General features: G+C 41.1%; 2 protein-coding genes across 3 annotated transcripts in view; one reads left to right on the forward strand and one right to left on the reverse strand.

Annotated features, from left to right (window-relative positions):
• ACOT13 (acyl-CoA thioesterase 13) overlaps positions 1 to 12,036 on the reverse strand; it is a 101,645-nt gene extending 89,609 nt beyond the window's left edge. The window contains exon 1 of the mRNA XM_069218746.1: positions 11,821 to 12,036. Coding sequence (XP_069074847.1) covers positions 11,821 to 11,907 — 87 coding nt within the window. The 5' untranslated portion in view covers positions 11,908 to 12,036. The remainder of the gene's footprint in view (positions 1 to 11,820) is intronic.
• A 1,137-nt stretch (positions 12,037 to 13,173) lies between these two features.
• The window catches only part of TDP2 (tyrosyl-DNA phosphodiesterase 2), a 156,382-nt gene continuing 150,278 nt past the window's right edge, over positions 13,174 to 19,277 (forward strand). Inside the window, exon 1 of one of the 2 annotated variants that reach the window (XM_069218725.1) lies at positions 13,174 to 13,434. In XM_069218725.1, coding sequence (XP_069074826.1) covers positions 13,246 to 13,434 — 189 coding nt within the window. In that variant the 5' untranslated portion in view covers positions 13,174 to 13,245. The remainder of the gene's footprint in view (positions 13,435 to 19,277) is intronic. The other variant, XM_069218734.1, reaches the window with a different exon arrangement.

A 19,277-nucleotide genomic window follows, 5' to 3' on the forward strand; every position in this document is an offset into this window, starting at 1 on the left:
AGTTGAATTTGCATATAACTTTAATTTAAAAGCAGCCACCAAGGCAGGCCTGCCTTTAAAATGACACTGGGCCCCTCAGCAGTACTCCTATGGTTGCTCTATCTATGCTGGGGTCCCTAAACCTACATGCCCTACCATATACTAGGGACTTATAGATAGGTTGACATAGACAATTATAATTAGCCTAATTTGCATACTTATTTTATACAGAGCACAGGCCCTGGGACTAGTTAGCAGTATCCAGGGCACCATCAGAGTCAGGAAAACACTAGCAAAAAGTGAAAAATGGGGCAAACAGTTAGGGGCCTATGCAATCAGCCCAGTTTTCTCACAAGAGGCATAGAATCATACATCATATCCTTTTGTGATAACCTAAAAAAATCACAGTGGACAAGAATAAAGTGACTGCCCATTGACATTTGACATTGCTCACCACCACACATTACTACAAAGACTCAATCACCTTGAAATACGTGAAAATACTCAAAAATGTATTGCTTTAAAGCATAAAGAAAATAACATTTGAAATACCTCTGCAGACATCCCACCAACCGGTGGTTGTAGGTGGTGTATGTGTGTAAAAAGCATTTAAACAGATTTAAACCATAAAATGGATTGCTTCTTATGTCAGAGACAGACATCATACCTCCTCTATTATACCCGATTACATCATTCAACCTCACCTGTTACAACAATGTAAAAGATTTGCTAATCATTCTAAAAATGGATGGTTCAAAGACCTCTACAACTCAAAACCTGCCAACTGACTTTATGCTATAAATACATAGATGATATGTAGCAATGGAATGCTCAACATAGCAAAGACAGAGATCATGACCTATAGACAATGGCAATAATACTAGCCTACTGAACCCAAGGCACCTCCAAAAATATCAACAGGAGAAAACTATGGGTAACCATGGATTGAGATCTATCCTTGATACCACGTCAACAACATATCAAAGAGCACCTTCTGCTCATTGAAAACACTTTTGCATCTTTCCGTACCTTACATACCAACAAAAGCTACATGTTATCCTTACACTTGTAATATCTAATCTTGATAATGCCAACGGCCTATATCTTGGCACACCCAGTTTTATCATACACAAAATACAACTCATCCAAAATGCTGCCACAAGATTCCTACTCGGCCTTCACCGCAAAGAATGCATGGCTCCAGTCCTGCAATTACTTCACTGGCTACCTCTACCAGATACCTAGAAGGGGGATGTTCAAGGCACTCAGCATTGTCCACGGAGCCTCCCAAGAAACAGAATCATTACACCTACAAGCTCAATTCAAGCAATACAAACAAAACAGGACTCTGTGCTCCAGGCTTGTACCATACCACCTTACAATAACAAATCCATAAGAGGCAATGTTTTCTCAGTACAAGCCACCAACCTCTGGAAATAGCTAACCATCAAGCTTTGAAACATTCAAGATCATATTTACTTCAGAAGAGAGTTGAAAACATGACTGTATCCAAGATATCTACATCATCCCTCAGCCCTGAGATAAAACCCAGAATGATGCTCACACTATTGATACAACCTACAGTTTGGATCCCACAGATATAAAAGAGCCCAAACAGCGCTCTACTTTCTAAATCCAGGACAGTTATGATAGGCTACCCTATGGCTAGCGTATTATAAAGTAATGTCAATTCATAAATTACCCTTGTAGCCCACACTAATGTTAATACTATAACACTTCAGCGTCTGGTAGCCAATTGTAGTACATACTGGATGTATAATAACTCCCATATGATGCTCAGTACTTTTAGACTCACATTAGACAGATATTGTATGGCTTATCTTCTTCACCTATTGCTATAATGACCCACAAACCAGCCATGAGCAACTGAACAGGTATCGAATAAATGAAAAGATCCTCCACTTACTCCTGGCCCATTGATAGACTCTTATCTAGTCCACCACTGTAGTTCCCAAATAGCTACATAATATGACAGCTTCAATACATCTCACAATGGCAATAAGATATGGGATGACTAACAAAACCAATCCTAGTAGATCTTCCCACCATTTTCCTCTCCAACTATGACTGCACAGAACAATAAACTTTAAAACACAATATCTCAGATTGGACAAACCAGTGCAGCAACCAGCTAAGTGGACTATAGGCCTGAGAAATTCCTAAAAGGAGTGCTTCCCAAACTTTTCACAACTACCAGCCAATTTTTTAAATGACAAACTTTCACAACTTATCTAGTTTTAAGGGACATGAGGCAGGCAAGTTTTTAATGCAACTGAAGCATCGTATGGCAGCACACTATTATTTACAGTTGGAGATGACACTCCTCGTCAGAAAAACACACTTTTAGCAGAGTTAAACAAAAAATAAATATTGCAGGGATGTGGAATTCCTATTGCCCGACGCCCGGGACATCTTGTTTGGGGTCAAGGGCAACAAGTTTTTATGTTTACTTTGTCCTTGGGACAAGTAGGCCCAACCCTCTGCAGCACAAACCCTTTGGCTGCCTGTTTACAGAGCGTGGAACTCTCTGCAGTTGAGGTAATGTGTTTCCAAAATATAATGCTGTTCGAACTTGTATTTATAGTTCATTATTTGAAAGCCTTCATTACTAGGGTGAGTGCTGTAAATAAATGTTTTAAGGTCACACTTCACTACTGACGTTGGTTCCAGTACAAAAAATAAAATAAAACGTGTATACACATGTTTGAAAAGTTTAGGCTATGAGGCCAAGTATAATGCGCCCAGAATGCTCTCAGATTAGATGCAAATGAAGTGTCATTTAGTAAAATGTGTTGATGCATGCTAGCATTTTCCAAAAATATTTCTAATGGAAAAATCAGTGTAACCATTTTCAACACGAATATGGGAAGCATGAAAATAAACAAACACTGACAAAGCCCACTGGTCTGACATATTTTTTAGTTTCATCAATGCGTGTCTTGTTTTGACATGGCTTTTGTAACACTTTATTGTTGTGGGAGCTACCAGGCCCTCAACATTGTAACAAACACTGGCAAAAAAAAAAAAAAATGTTTTTGAACTCTAAAAGCACACGTTGCCACCAGTGGCATAAGAAAGGCCCCGCAGCCGCCCTCCAGGGGGCCCCTTCAGCACAGCACCTGCCCTGAGTGAGTCTGGAGAGGGGGCTCCTCCATGTTCTTCGCAAAGGGGCACCCTCCAGTTTCGTTACGTCACTGATTGCCACTGTAGTTCCTGACACTGAACAAAACTACTTTGTGTGCCAATATGCTCCTTGTGGAAGAGCAGAATGCGATCACTCGCAGTAAAGCCAGCCGAAAGAGAGAGAAATAGAAGTTTAATAAAAACAAAATGTCTTTGTTAACATCAGACCTAATTAGGGACCAAGACCCACATGTAGGTAGCTTATTGCATGTCGCAACCAGCGCCTTTCGCTGTTTGCGACGTGCAAAAAGCACATTGCGATGCACAAACCCAGTTTTGCGATTCAGTAACCTGGTTACCGAATCGCAAAACGGGTTTGCGACTCGCAATTAGGAAGGGGTGTTCCCTCGCAGTGCAATGTAGGATTGTTTTGTGACCGCGAACGCGGGCGCAAACCATTCGCAGTTTGCACCCATTTCAAATGGGTGCTAACACTTTCGCAAAAGGGAAGGGGTCCCCAAGGGACCCCTTCCCCATTGTGAATGTCACTGTAAAAAAAAAATCAGAGCAGGCAGTGGTCCTGCGGACCACTGCCTGCTCTGAAAAAATGAAACGAAAACGTTTCATTTTTCGTTTTTGTAATGCATCTCGTTTTCCTTTAAGGAAGCAGTCACAGACATGGTGGTCTGCTGTCTCCAGCAGGCCACCATCCCTGTGAGGGCCGCTATTTGCAAGGGGGTCACAAATTGCGACCCACCTCATGATTATTCACTAGGTGGGCATTTGCGAAGCCCTTGCGAATCACAGATGGTGTCAGGGACACCATCCTACATTCGGATTTGCGACTCGCAAATTGCGAGTCGCTCTGACTCACAATTTGCGGGTCGCAAATCTGAACCTACCTACATGTGGCCCCAAATTCTTAAAGAAAGTCACAAAAGTGCACCCATGGTATATGTCGTACCCCTATAAAATATTTGTGAACTGTATTTTAGCATGGGTAAATACGCATGTGTAGATTTGCTCATGTGAAAATCTATTGAGCATTTGCAAGTTCATTTTCCCTCCTGCCACTTTCTTCCCAACCCTGGAAGAAGTTCTAATTCTGCCATTGTCAGGAGTAAATGTCCAACCTTTCTTATTATGGGAAAATATTAGAGAGAAGCTGGTGAAAATCTTTAAAACATGCAGGTTAGTAGGTTTGCAGACTCAAAGGCATTCCAGCCCTGGAACTATTGCTTACTGCTTCCTCCAGCCCCAGTATGCAGATCTGCAGAAAGGTGGCAAAATAAGGAAATTGCTACAGTAGGGATTGAAACTGCAAGTATTCAAGCCCTACTATGGTAGTAGCCCTGGCATCATCAGAGAGGCTATTATCAGAGCTCTTACATAATGAGATTGCTGCCATAATTTGTTGCCACACTACATGGCACCAAAGGGACAAGTAGATCTTTTTACAGGACAAGTAGATTTGAGAAGCAACCTGTCCCCTGGACAAGTAGATATTTTTATAAATTCCACACCCCTGATTATTGGAAGCATAAAAAATTTCGTCCCAAGCCAAAACTAAGGCAAGAAGTGGATTTTTAATACACAAAAAGATATATGTGGTACAGAGAAACTATGAATGAAATGCCATAAAGGCTCAAAATTCAGAAATACAAGGTAAGTGCAATTCCATAAAAAATTATAGTCTCTGGTTAACAGAATTCAGGAAAGTTTTTTTTATATAGAGTCTAAGGCAATGGACATAAGAACATAAAGTCACCAATAACAGCAGCCTTAATGACAACTGCAAAATTCCACATAACCCAAGCCTGATTGGTAACTAAGCCCAGTCTAAACAAGACTCGAACTAAAACTTGAACAGCTAAAGTCCAGGAACTTTTATACACAAATCCCACTTTCTAAGAACAGATTCTGCAAATTCAGCATGACATGATTATGGTTGTCTTGGCAGATCAGGAGAGTTTAAGTAGTTAAAAAGTTTTTCACCATTCAGTTTTTCTAATGATGTTGTAAACCAGTATTTCATTTGCATCATACACTTGGTGTTCCACTGGGACAATGGGAGAGGTGACTTTGCAGCAGGACACTGATTGGGAAAAGGAATGAGCAGGAGCAGGTCGAACAGGACAGCAAAAACAACAGCCATTTTAGAAATAATGGTGTTGCATACAAAAATGTGGCATAACTCTTTGTCCCATTATCTATTCTTTCATATGACTTAAGAAATTAATTTCACATCAGTCCTCATTAGTTCATCTGATCCGACCTTACGCACTACAAAAAATTCCAATTATGAAATATAATGTTCACACATTTTTCATATTTTCGAAAACGCGACCACAGCGGAAAATGGATTTCAGTGAATATTTATCATTTGTGCATCACCAAGTAAAGTGTCTTGATCCTATTGAAATCTTTGTTTCCATCAGAATTACAAAAAAATGCTATATTTTTGCTTTGCTAGCTTTTGAATTTGTAAAGTACATTTACATATATTCACGTTTTGTTGGTTGTTACAAAAAAAAAGTATATACTACAGCCTCACACTCCCCATGTCCTAGCAAACTTCTCCCCATGTCCCAGCAAGTTTCTCACATAATTCACTTTCCTTTTCTTTCTCAGAATGTAGTGAGAGGAGTTCCTAGACACCAATCCTCATGTCGAAAAACATAAGTAGCAACTTATTAGAAGACATAGCTTGAAGTGTGATCTCTGCCTTTGAAGCGCAGTAAATGTGACATGATAAAGACACAATTGGTGGACATCTCTCAGAACATGGAAACACAGCCCTGACAAATGTTCATGTTTATCTAGCTGCTCATGTACAATTTTTTTTTTTATTCCAGGACTTGCAGTCTTTTTTATTTCATTATAAAACAAGCATTTGTAATGCAATAGGTCTCTCATTTGCGAGTGATAGGGCTAATGGCGTTGTAAATGACAATGTTGTTTACCTATGAATTTTGGTTTGGAGTTTAGTAGATGTAAGCGGTGTGGAGTGGACTGCAGTACCCAGGAACGTCATAAGAGGTCCCTGGCACCGGATAATAGCATTGTCTATACAAGATTGCAAAAGCAGAAGCTGTCACTAGAACTAACCTTTTTTTGCAGTTATATATGGCGCAAATTAGACCCGATGGTATTGCTGCTCTTTACAAGAGCATTTACTTACATTATACAAGGACACACATAAACTTCTTATAGGCACGGGTAATTACGTGATTTGCCCTGAATCACAGGATGCTGAGCCGACACAGAGTGTCAAACCCAGGTTCAAAGTTGGCAGCTTTAACCAACACACCACATCCTCACCACAAGCTCTTCCAATTACTGAGCAATTTACCCACACCATGTGCACAGCACAGAGACAACAGTCACTCAGTCTGCACTCATGAGCTGGCAATTTATTTATAAGGTGACCTACAGTATGGAAAATTTTGCACAGTTTACTGAGACTGGTCCGTTGGTTCAGACAATACAAACAACCCACATAAAAAGAAATGATAGAAACCTATAAATTCATCAGTGTTTATAAATGTTATGCAACTTTACAGAGAACTCCGTGTTATGGCAGTGCATTATAATGAAACATTAATTAGCGCCTTCCACATTTTGGAACACTCAACGGTTAAGAATACTTTTTTTGCAGTTTTATATAGCGTAATCTCGACACAAAGACCGATTTTGCACCATATAAAAAGGCAAAAAAGTTTTAGCTTATGTTTACTGCAAGATGAACACTGTAAACATTTTAATGGTTTGGATGGAGAACAGGCTCTTAGAGACAAGGGAGACCATTGGCTCGGCTTTCCCCATTATTTTGCAGGCTGCGCACTTCTAGACCCTGGAGCCGTCCACCAGAATTGACTTATGTACAACACATTACCAGGCATCTCTGACCCACACGCGATCACTTACAGTAGTATAACATTGCATCACCAGAGGTCCCTGGAGCCATAGGATATCAATGGCTGCAGTACCACACAGCACCGCTAGAGGTCTCTCGAACAACAACCTGTGTTGAGTACAGTACCACAGACGTTCCTAGAGGACCATGGAGTCAGTCGCTAATATTGCTTGCAAAAATACTGCTGTGCCATAAGTCCTTATTTCGAAACTCCTAAAATCCTTGGAAGCAAGCCACATGTTGTTATACAGTTTGAGTTGTACTATGTGCCAAAGACCACAGCTGCACTATTTGGCACTCAATGCAATACTTTTATTAAATGGTTATTTAAAAAAATAATAATAATAAGGAAGTGGGGAGACAAGCTAATAACTGTTGCAATCCCCTCTTACACACAAAGTCAGAGTCTGCAGTCACAAACATGTCCTAAAAATACATTGATTTAACGAAGAAAGTTAATCATCGCTGGCCGCTGCAGAGAAGAAATAGTACCTCAATCACAGGGAGGGCAGATGATGCCAGGGTTCATGAAGGGAGAGAGGCCCACAGGGCAACAGTAACCCAACCTTAACACCACAATAGCAGCAGCGATGGCGCGTGACACAGGAGTAGCCACAGCACCCGGCCTGCACTGCATCCTCAAGATAGCCACAGAGTCTGCTCGGTGGTGCATGTTCCGTGGTGGGTGGCACAGAGACACCTGAATGTTAATGAATGGAAAGCGCCTGTTGTGAGAGTGCGCATCCAAGGCAAGCAACACAGAAGTGCAGGGAGAAGGATTGTGCAACAAGGATGGAGACTTGTGAGCACTGTAAGGATCCTTTTAATTGAATATGCATGCCGAATTAGATGTTCTTATGGGGTTATTGCACTGAGTGCAGGGGGTCACTGCACTATGTGCCTGACAAACAGCAAATAAGCTGCCTGACATCGGAGCTGACCATACATCCACCCACAGTGTAATATGAGCAGGAAAGAAATAAAAAAAATTGTCCCCCCACAAACAAATAAACACAGCAAAGCGTAATGGTACTGTACTTAGTCCCTGCTCTGCGGGAGGAGCAAAGAGAACAAGCATTTGTAATTCAATAGGTCTCTCATTTGCTTAAGTTAGAGCTACTGACATTTTAAATTCATAACTGGGCTTTTCTTGCCACATAAATTGGTCAACCCTGACTCATAATTTTGTCTTTTAATGTAATTTAATTCCACTCACCCTGCATATAACTAAAGCACTTCCATTTACCTCCTTCCTCTATCTGCAGCAAAAAAATGAAAATATTGCCATTTAGCATCCTAATTTAAATCTGCCATACTAATTCCAATAGAATACCACTTTCACCACCCTACCATCAGAGTTGCTGGCTGGCTCACTCAATTCCCCAAAAAACTACACAAGACAGCCACAGATAAGAAATAAACTAGAAGGGTCACCCAAACATATCAAGAGTGTTCAAACAGTCATAGTGTAATAAGGATGTTAAGTTGGCCTGTATTAAGGTCAAAATTGTAATAAGGAGAGAGTATTCAAACATATACAATTATCATTTCAACTTTTATCAGACAAAGACTTTTGGCATTAGACTGTAATTCTCAAAATAGCCCACAGAGGGCACCATAACAAAAATATCATTTGTAAGAAACATGGTCATGCAACCATATTGTTGGCTGTTAGAGGGTATAAAGCCATGAAAAACGAATTAGGAGAAAGTAATGCGGTGTAACCATATATTTAGCCCCTACAGGCAGTTTTAGGGCTAGCAGGCCTACTGCGATGATATTACAAACAAGGCCTTTAAAACAGAACTTCTCCTAGCTATAAAACAAAAGTTCTAGCTATGAGAAAGCATAAAAGACATTGAATGGCGGAGTTATTATTTTGGAGTCCCTACTAACATAGTGTGGATGATGTAGACAGAAAGTGTGCATTGTGGTCAATGTTTTGAAGGTGGTCTCGTTGTCCTAGGTCAACCAAAGGCTGAGTTATGAGCAAAAATGTTCTGTAAAAGTAATGCCCTGCAAAACATTATGGGGAAAGTTTCTGTGCCACAAATATTTTAATATGTTGATATGACTGTAATGCTTAGAACAACCCCTAGAGGACACCATAATGAAAATAGCATGTGTAATAAACATTGTCATGTAACTATATAGTTAGCCCCTAGAGGGCATAACCACACAAAAAGAAAAAGGCAATAAATTATGCAGAGTAAACATATATGTATCCCCTAGAGGGCATACTGCAATAGATATTTTCAGGGGTAGCAGGCCTCTAGAAATGACATTACAAACAAGGCTCTTGAAACACAAGCTATTCCCAGCTGGAAAACAATGCTTAAGAATACATTGAATGGTGGGAGGGGTTATAAATTTGGGCTCCCCATTACCCTAATGTGGGGACCCAAATATGCCTTAGACAGAAAAAGTGTGTTGTGCTGAACGTTTTGGTGGTAGTCCCATTGTCCTAGTACTACCACAGGCTCAGTTACGGACAGAAATATTGTGAAAAAGAATACTTGCAAAGCATTATGGGTCGTGTTTTCCCAACTGCAGTGAATATTGTAGTATTGGCTCTCCCGCTGTGGTGGGAGAGCCACTCTCGCTTTGAGGATTTCTGTTTTATGTAAAGCATTTACCAATTTCAAGTGTTTTAAGGGGAGAGCCACGAAAAATTACTCTGATTAGGTAACTGTGAACAATATGACCAGCGCTGCAATACCGCTGATTGAGTTCACACTGTTATGCCTATTCTCGCTGGGAGTGCCAATGGCAGCCATGCAGCACGAAGGGGAGAGACAAAAATAGTTCACCCACACTGAAGTATGTCGATAATCATACAATAATCGATAAAACAGGGGCAATCTGCAAGGCGTGACCAAAACAGCCTCAAGATGGGACAAATGTAAAGCAATTGCCAATGACATCAAGTGATTTTTTAAAGGCAAGCCCACGAACAAGTGAAAGTTATGGGCATGAGGTGGGTGTGGTTAAAAGCCCACAATACTTACAACAGGTCAAAGCGCTTGTGCGCTCGACCTAAAAAAACATCACCTCATATTCCATACCAGTTGTGTACACCATAGTGCGCCAATCCCTTACAGGCCTCACCAGTGAACCTACTCTCGCTAGTAGAAACAATACCTATTGCACTTCTTTTGCAGTTCTTTATGCTCAATATGATATATATCTAGGTGCACTGCTGGAATCACGCAGTGCCTACAAAATCCAAAAGTAGACAAAAAAAAACAGAGAGCGAAAAAAAATGAACAACCCATGCCTTTGTATAGTATGAGGCAAGTCCCACAATCTGAGAATATGCCTTAATAACAAGCCACCAAAAATGAAAATGAAATCCCAAGCAGGATAGCCATCATATCTCCAATGAAACAATACTAACGCAACTTGAAGGCAACGACCACTATAAATAGACAGGCAACCCCGAGGGTCAAGATGTCCCTACTAATGGATGAGAGAGCCATGCTTGAGGTCACGGCTAGGCCAACCTGTAAAACGAAGCCCATGTGACTGGAACATGGCATAAATAGGCCATCGGATCTCAAAAAGGGCTCAAGCTTGGCAAGGGATTGTCTAACCTAGAATTCAACCCAAGGATATGTCCCCCTTCTTCCTTTCCTGCATTACTGAAAAAGTTCAATTTGATCAACCAAACGGTGTCTCGCGGACCGTCAGTAAAGTAAAGGCACTAGGCGCAAAAGCAAAACCAGACTTAAATACCTGTGGGAACACATTTTGTACTGACCAATAAGCACAAGAAGAAGAGACCAATGTCAAACATAAACCAGGCTAAGTCCATCTGTGTGCTGAGGCTTCAGTGGTGCAGCTCGTCCCCTCTTAATAATGCATTCTCCTTTCAAGAAAGAAGATTGGGGCTTAAAGTTTTTATTTTTGTAAAATGTGAACACATTCCATATAGCTATAAATGGGAGCGATATCGTCGAAGATAACATGCAAATGTGTACTTTGTGCCTTAATGTGATCAGAGGGACTTCTTGGCGCTCGACGCTTATCACTTATGATTTCAAAGCTCTAAGTGGAAAACTTGTAATTAAGAGAAGAGTAAAATTCTATCCTCACAGGAGGCCAACTCAAACGAGCAAATAGGATTGTGCTGCAATTAAAGGCAAAACTGAAACCAGGCAGGAGGAGGGACCATCACACGCTGTAACAGGAAGAAGCATAACGCAGTGCGGTGGCCAACAAAAATGTTCTCTTAGTGAAAGCTCCCCAAGCGGGACCTCAGCACGCAAAGGAGGGACATTTTGCACAATGCATCAGTAAAAGTGAAGTAATTAAACAAACACAACAAAGAATGAAAGGCAAGGGAGGGTGTGGTTAACAGCCCATATTGAACACAATACGTATTCAGACAACACAAGTGCTGCCAAGCTCAACCTAAAAAGGAGGAGCAAAGAGGCAGAACTGACCACTAGCAAGCAAGGATTTTTAAAGGGCACTGAAAAAAACAAATGAGAAGCAGGGGATGCCTTTAAGCCCACATAGGTATATACTAAACTATACAGGAGGTTATATGCTTACGCTCGACCTAAACAGGACTACAAGATCAAGAATTCAAATTATAAAAAAAAATAACCTGGACCGGAGTAGCTTGGACCTTGGAAATCTAGCAGCTATGAAAACACTTCCTACATAGGATCAAAAATCGCTATATAAATGCTGAAATAAAAATATAACAACATAACCAATTAGGTTGGTTTAAAACGTGGGTCAGAAGGGTGAGCAGAACTCAAGTGTCTCTGTACCTTGCTCATCACCCGGTCGAAGCCAGGCGGTTGCCACATGGCTTTGATTGCCTGGCGCAGGGTATCGGCGCACAATCTGCCGCTCATGGTCTCCAGCTAATCCTCAGTGATACTTGCTCAAATACTTCTTTCACCCTGTCCAAAGACTAGTAATGTTATAAATCGTCTTTGACAAGGTCAGGTTAAAAGGTTGCAACTTGAACGTTGAAAAGCTTAATCCTAACGTATACCGATCCACCATCTTGGAGTGGTGCTACTTTCCATTCTTTACGACAGAAACCTATGTAGTCAATAGTTTGTGAGAAAAGAAATCTGCATTCAGAATTGCACAATTTTAGAAAGTGCTCTAAAACAGTAAATGAAAATGAATACACCACGAACAATTTTATTTTAGTGAAATGCCTGGAATAATGGATTCCGTTGAAATACTCATAAGGCATAGTTTAGTGGTTTTCATTGAAGACGTACTAGTTATTAGCTTGCCGTGTCTGCAGTTACGCATGGATTCACTTGGAAAATATTTCATATGTTCTCGTTATTCACTGCTTGAAATGGAAAAACAGAAATGCAGGTACTTTGTATCAGAGAACCTGTTCGTTTCTGAGGGCTGGTACTCTCCAATGTAAAGTATTACGTTTTTCTTGAGAAGTGCAGGTACTCTCCCTCGCAAAATAAAAAAAAAAGTGCCGGCACTCAGTACCGGCCCATTTAAAGCACTGGTTATACCTGAGGTATTGCGGTCGCCAGTAAAGTGTCTTTGCTGACCCGTTTCCTTACTATATAGTACATTGGAAAAGGAACTTTCAGGCTGATCATTCAGTGTTGAAAGGCATCGTTGAGGCGGGGACACAAATGAAGACTTTGTCGAAAGGTCTCAGGAAATAATTTACTCCAAACTCACACTAAGACGCCATCTTGAAACGGGCCGTTTTCCACAAATTAGAAAAGAAACATTTATGTAATTATCAATGGTTATGAACGCTAAAAGCTTGCAACAGAAACGGCCAACAGGGTTATGTAGCAAATATATGTAAAAGGACGTATGGTGACAAGTTTTAACTTCACATGTTGTTATAATGTGAGGGTACTTGACAATTTCTTTCTCAATTAGCAGGCGACAATGAAAGCGTTTGGTTGTGAGTACTGCAAACTCCTATAGTGGCGCTATGTTGGTTAGAGATGGCCATCCCGTTTTAATAATTCTAATGATACGCCATAACGGTTCTACTTATCCTTACAGTTTTGCACTGTCTGCGTCCACGTTCATCGGATTCTATTTTCCGCCGTCAGTCATTTCTACCTGCAACTATGACGCACTGAGGGCGGGTCTTTGTGCGCATGGAGTTTACAATGTTACTAGGGGGCGGAGGCGGAGCTTTCTCTGTTTCCTGTAGTGTCTTCTGAGATCGCGTGCAGTTTTTGGTGATGTCTGGGGCAAGTGAAGTTGTTAGGGATGATGGTGGCGACCCTGATCCGGAGGGTGTGGACGAGGAAGCTGCAGAGAGCCGTTTGGCCAGGGACCGAGCCCAGCAGTGTGATGAGTTTGCAACAATCACAAGCTGTGACCAGGCTATTGCTCAGTGTTACTTGGCTGAGAACGACTGGCACATGGAAGTACGTGCATCCTTCTAAGTTTGACAGCCACATAATCTTATCGAATGTCATCTAATTATTGTGCTTTTTTAGTAAAACAAAAAGTAAAATTTCTCAACATTTTGTCACTTTACTGCAAAGATGCACAGCCTATTCCTTCAGCTTCTTAAAATGTTGGCAGTATTATTTATGTAATAAAACGTTGTGCTGGAGCGGGCATCTCAGTTAAGTTATCTGTTGCAATAAGAATTTACTATCCCTCTTAGACCGAAATCCCTGCTGTTAATCTCTGGCAATGGGTCTTTGACGTTGGTGGAGATCACAATCTAATCCTTGTTGCAGCTCTATGGTTCTTCTCTCTTAAACTACTCAATCATCTCTCAATGCCCTCATGGGAAGAGGATCACTCCTTGTCTTTTCACCGAGAACACGATGAGCTTAAGAAGTGAAACATTTCTTATCAACTACAATGTTATTTTTCTTACATTTTCACATAATTCATTCTCTTTAGATATACTGAATCTCTGTATGTGAACTTCTTCATTGGTTAACTAAATAACAAGTATATGTTCATTAGTTGACAGTATTCTTTGTGTATATAGAAACATTTATGCAGCTACTAATGAACTACTATTATTCATTATCGAAAATATGTCTATGAGAAAGTCAGGAAATAAACATTTTGGGTTATGTCATCTCTCTTTAGTCATGTCAGATTTGACAGAAAATGCTGATTCAGCTGTTTAGGCATAGTACTAGTAAATATGGATGATTACTACAATTTTTGCTTTTATAAGTATTCATTTTCATAAAAGCCTAAACGTTAATTTTGCACATTATTGCATTATTTTTCTCAATATGTAAAATGCTGACGGAGTTGCTTGACCTGACTGGAATGAGGAACCAAGTGATACTGAGAGTCAGTCTTCTTAGAGTAGAAGTTGTGTAAATGCCAAAGGAATCAGCATAGATGTAGACATGCCCAAGGGACTGTGAACACACAAGCTGTCATCTGCCCTTGGACCTCCAGACACAGTCGAGCCGGCACCAGTGAAGATAAAAGAAGCAACCTGATCAGACTTTGTATATGAGTGATCCTGTCTGGAAGAAGAAAGATCCTTGCCAGATCTGTTCAGAATATGCCCCTATGCAGTGCTTAATTTGTAAATAAGAAGGTGCCGGTGGTCAAAGCTCTCCTCTTAAACATGCGGCTGCAGCAATTAAATGTGGGAACACAAAATATTGAGGTAGCGTAATCCTGAAGCCATCTCGGGCCACTTCATTCCATTTAAACTCGCTCCCTGCCACTTCAGCACACTTTTGCAGCTTTCTGCTATCTCCGATTGTGACGCTTTTTCGTTTTTCTGTTCCTCATATGTGTCTTTCCCATATGTGTTTTTTGCTCGCAGCAAATGCTTGGGGAGGAAGAATAAGCGCCGGCCCTCAACAATAAGTGCCGGTGCTCAGCACCGGAAACAACAAGCACAAATTAAGCACTGCCCCTGTGAACCCGATCTCTTGACGGCATCAGCTGACATTTGGGAAGATTGAAGAGATGTCCCAGCCGATCCAACACTTCCTTGTGCAATCCAGAATATCCAAGGTCTCTTGAACAGACTGGGCATTAAGAAGCCAGTTGTGGAGGTAAGGGTAAAATGGAATACTCTGTACGTGAAGATAAGCCACAACCGGTCTTGGTGAAAACCCTGGGGGCTGATTTGATGTTGACCATAAACTGTCAATTATGACTTTCTACAGCAGATCTCGGGAACCACTCGTTTTCCTGAGCAACAGTGATAGGCAGGTAAACATCCATTAGGTCCAGGGTAATCATGAATTTGTGAGATGGAATTAATGTGGCAATCCTGTGAAGGGTTTCCATCTTCAATTTGATATCAAGTATGAATAAAATCAGAGCTTTCATGTCGATCAGTAGATGATATCCTTCAGTCAACTTATTGACCAGGAAGACAATAAGTAGACTCCTAGCTTCTTTTCCATTGAAAAAAGGGCAAATTGCTCTCTTCTCGAGGAGAGAATTTCCTCCTTTAAGGCCCCCTTTTGTTGGAATCCTGGGAAACAGGTGAGGATTGTCCATGATGGAGTCAAAAGTGTCTTGAATTCTATCCTGTAACATTTCTTGACAAAGCTGAGGACCTATCTGTCTGTGGTTAGTGAACTCCTTGTGCAAAAAAATTCCCCTGGGATCTGGAGGAAGGATCCGACTTCTGCCTTCTAGATGGTCGCTGGAAAGATTTCCATCTAAAGGGTATGGAAGATTTAGACATTTCTTTCTTAAAGGGCGAGGAGTGTTTCATCTCCTTGACAAACTGGATGGAGCTTCTCCCCTAAGCCTGTTCCAAACAATTACTGGCCTTCAGAAGAGATTTTAAGGGCTGTGTTGCTGTCTGAGGCAACATCAGATGCTGAAAGGAGATCAGCTGCAGGCTCGCAAACTTGCCCCTTGGCAGAGTCCATCCTGAAGTCCTCTTTAATGGTCATTAAAGTTTCCAGGACAATGCGCTGAGTCCACTCCTCCTCCTCCTCTTCTGCTACCGCCTGCTTATGCCTCTTAGGGGAGGGAGCAGAAGACTCCTCTGCCGAAAAGTAAGGGGACTGGGAAAGAGAGGTGTGATGCCTCTTCGAAGTATGCTTCCCCATAGTGAACAGCAGCAGCAAAGCAAGCACCAACAGCAGGCAAATGGCAGCAAAAGTGCAGAAATCACTCCATGTACATGGGAAAAAACAAGAGGAGAAGCCAGACAGATTATCATACCAAACAACGCTTACCTGCCTCCAGGCGTGCTGTTTATGTATGTGCCAGAAACGTCCTTGAATGCCCTAGCCGGAAGTAAAAGAACACATGTGCTCAATCCTGAGCATGCCCATTTAATGTACTGGCTGCTAATCTTCTTCCAAAACCGAAAGAAGCAGCAGGTGGACAAAAAGGGACATGGCGAAGCACACTCCTCCCCACTGTGGATGCCGCCAAAAGCCCCACTTCCCTGGACCAAAAGTAAGAGCCGAAGGTAAAGGCTGCGGAGAAAGCCCCCACATACAGTAATTGGCAGAAAACACTCCTGCCCGCCGAGACCCACCTTGGGAGCAAAAGGAGAAAAGAGGGTGGAACCCTGACTCCACCGATTAAGGACCAATTTACAGGCTACCAGTCATGAAGCCGAATAATGGAGAAAGGTGGCCTGGCCCTCAAGCCCAACTATGGCCAGGAAAAGGAATGACTGCAAGCGACTGGTTGAGAGGCCTGTGGCAGGACATGTACCCTTATTGCCATCTCATGAGCAGAGAAACGGGGATACCCGAGCCCAGCGGGAACTTCACCTGTCCGCCAAACAGCTTGTCCTGTGTGTCCTGTCCCAGAGGACAGAAAAAACAACAAGAAATATTCTGGATAAATCCATGCCTTATATGGTACCGAGGATGTTGGGTAGGGAGTAATAGAATATTCCTGTGTGTTTTTTCTGTCTGGAGGGTGGAATCACCCTCCTGTTGTAATGACAAGGACTAGTGATGTAAAGGTAATGTGCTATGTTCCTCTTAGGCTTGTGCAAAGAGCAAGAAAACCCCTCCCTTCCACTAGAGCATTTAATACAATCGGATCCTCACCATTTCACTGGCACACGTTTGTTTAAAAAAAAAAAATCCCCCACAATCCACACAGAATGCTCTATATAGGATATTCTATTTTAGAAAACGCTGTCATCTAGAATATCGCATACCTGGCTTATTTAATGCTGATGTAAATAATGTGGCAAAGTAATATTTTATTTATTTGCAGTTACATTTCAATCAGAGAAGTTATACAAAAGTAGCCTTGTTAGTACATTTGAGCATTTGAAGTGAGGAAGATAACATTAATATATGAAGGACAGCATTCACGTATGGATAATAATGACAGAAATGCACGTCTAGGAGACTCACACATCTATGTTTTCTTAAGCATTCACGCGTGGAATAAGCATATTTACATAAGAGTGGGTCAGAATTTAGGCTTATTCTTGCAAAATATGACCTTTTATTTCATTTGTGGTTTATTATAGAGAGGGTTTTTGATGACTGCTTAGTTGGAGGGTGATCCACCGTAGCATGCCTGGAAAGTGGAAGGACGATCACTTTGAGGGCTGCGCTGAGAGTTTTGGGAGTGGCTGTGTTGTAATTTGATCTTGATTTCTGAGCACTGGAAAAGGATGCTCATGTAACACTTTTTGCTTGAGGGAAATGTTATGCTTAATATAGCAGGCTTTGGTTATGGTAGCAAGCCAATGATCAAGACTATAGGTCTAATATGTTTATAATGAAAAGTTACGACAAAGGCAGTAGGCTTACATATTTATTGTGAAAGGCATATGTTAAAGATAATAGGCTTTTAATGGTGGATTGTAATTATTATATATTATAGCCCACGGAGGGGTATACTGTTACACATATTATCACATTGCTGTAGTAGGCAAGGGTTTTGGTGTTGACCATTCTCCATTTGACAAACATTGACAGTAGAAGAGTTTCACTTTTGTAATCCTTGTTAGGCCCTTTTGCAAGGGATTGTTTATTATTTTGCCAACTGTAATTTTGTACATACATTTGTACTTTTAAAACGGTATGCCTGATGGTTGCCTTCTGAACAATTCGATAGCCATATGTTAGTTATGGTGACAAGCCAAATGTAAATGCTGCAGGCTTGAATGGTGCATTGGGAAAATAGTGTCATTTCCTGTAGGTTTGATCTGCTCATTATGAAAAGTTATGAGAAAACCATTAGCCCTGACTCATTTATTTTGAAATGTGACAAAGCCCATGTGTCTTTAAATGTGGATTGTTAATATACTGTGCTACATCCTGTAAACAGGAATTTTATAAAATGGAATCTCCCAGGTTTTAGTAGTAGGCAGGCATTTTGTTGTTGGTAACCCGTTAGTACAAACCATGGAGACTGAAGAGTTGCAATACGATAACCTTTACTAGATCCTTGTGTTTATCGTGTTGCAATAACTATAATGTAGTACCTATTTGTTAAACCAGTGGTTGCCTGGTGGGAATGTTTATACTCAATACCAGCCTGATTGGTTCATTAGAAAAGTTATGTCGGATGCCACAGTTATGATCTGTTAATCATGAAATGTTACGACAAAGGTAGTAGGTCTGTCTTCTATTATGAAGTGCATATGTTGAAGCTAGTATGCCATTAAGGTTGGATTGTTACTGCACTGTGTTAAAGACTGCAAACATTTGGTTTGTTGCATGGAATCTCACTGATTAATTTAGTAGGCAAGGTCTTTGGTGATAATTATCCACTTTGCCAAACCCTCGGTATGGAAGATTTGCACAGTAACAATTCTTGCTACTCCCTCTAAAGAAGACCTGACAGGCCTAATAGTTTGCCAGGATCTTGTAATCTAAACATTCATACATATATATGAATGCAGGTATAGAGGGGCTTTGGGTCAGCCTTCTTCCTTCATTGGTCTGAATGGGTATCCTTTATATTCTCCTTCCATCACTGACAGCACACAGCAATGGGTCAGTCCACTTCAGCCAGTGACACTATTGCCCTGTGAGTAGCAGCCTTTGCCTCACCCTGGGGGGCACCTCTCCCTGAAAATGAATGCGTTTCAGTGAGACAGCTAGTGAGACAGTTCTTTAGTTTTCAATTTTTACTGTTATATGTCTTTTCATTTCTTTCCTTCTCTTTTTGTTTCCATGTTTAGAGCATAGTACAGCTCCCCATTCATTGCTAATGGACACTTCATTGACACTAATTTTATCTGCAGTTCTCTGCATTCCACTCAGCCACTGCCTTTAAACCAGGCGATCATCATGGAATGGTATTGTCTGTTGTGTGCCACTGT

The sequence above is a fragment of the Pleurodeles waltl genome, chromosome 2_1 (assembly GCF_031143425.1).
Source record: "Pleurodeles waltl isolate 20211129_DDA chromosome 2_1, aPleWal1.hap1.20221129, whole genome shotgun sequence".
NCBI lineage: Eukaryota > Metazoa > Chordata > Amphibia > Caudata > Salamandridae > Pleurodeles > Pleurodeles waltl.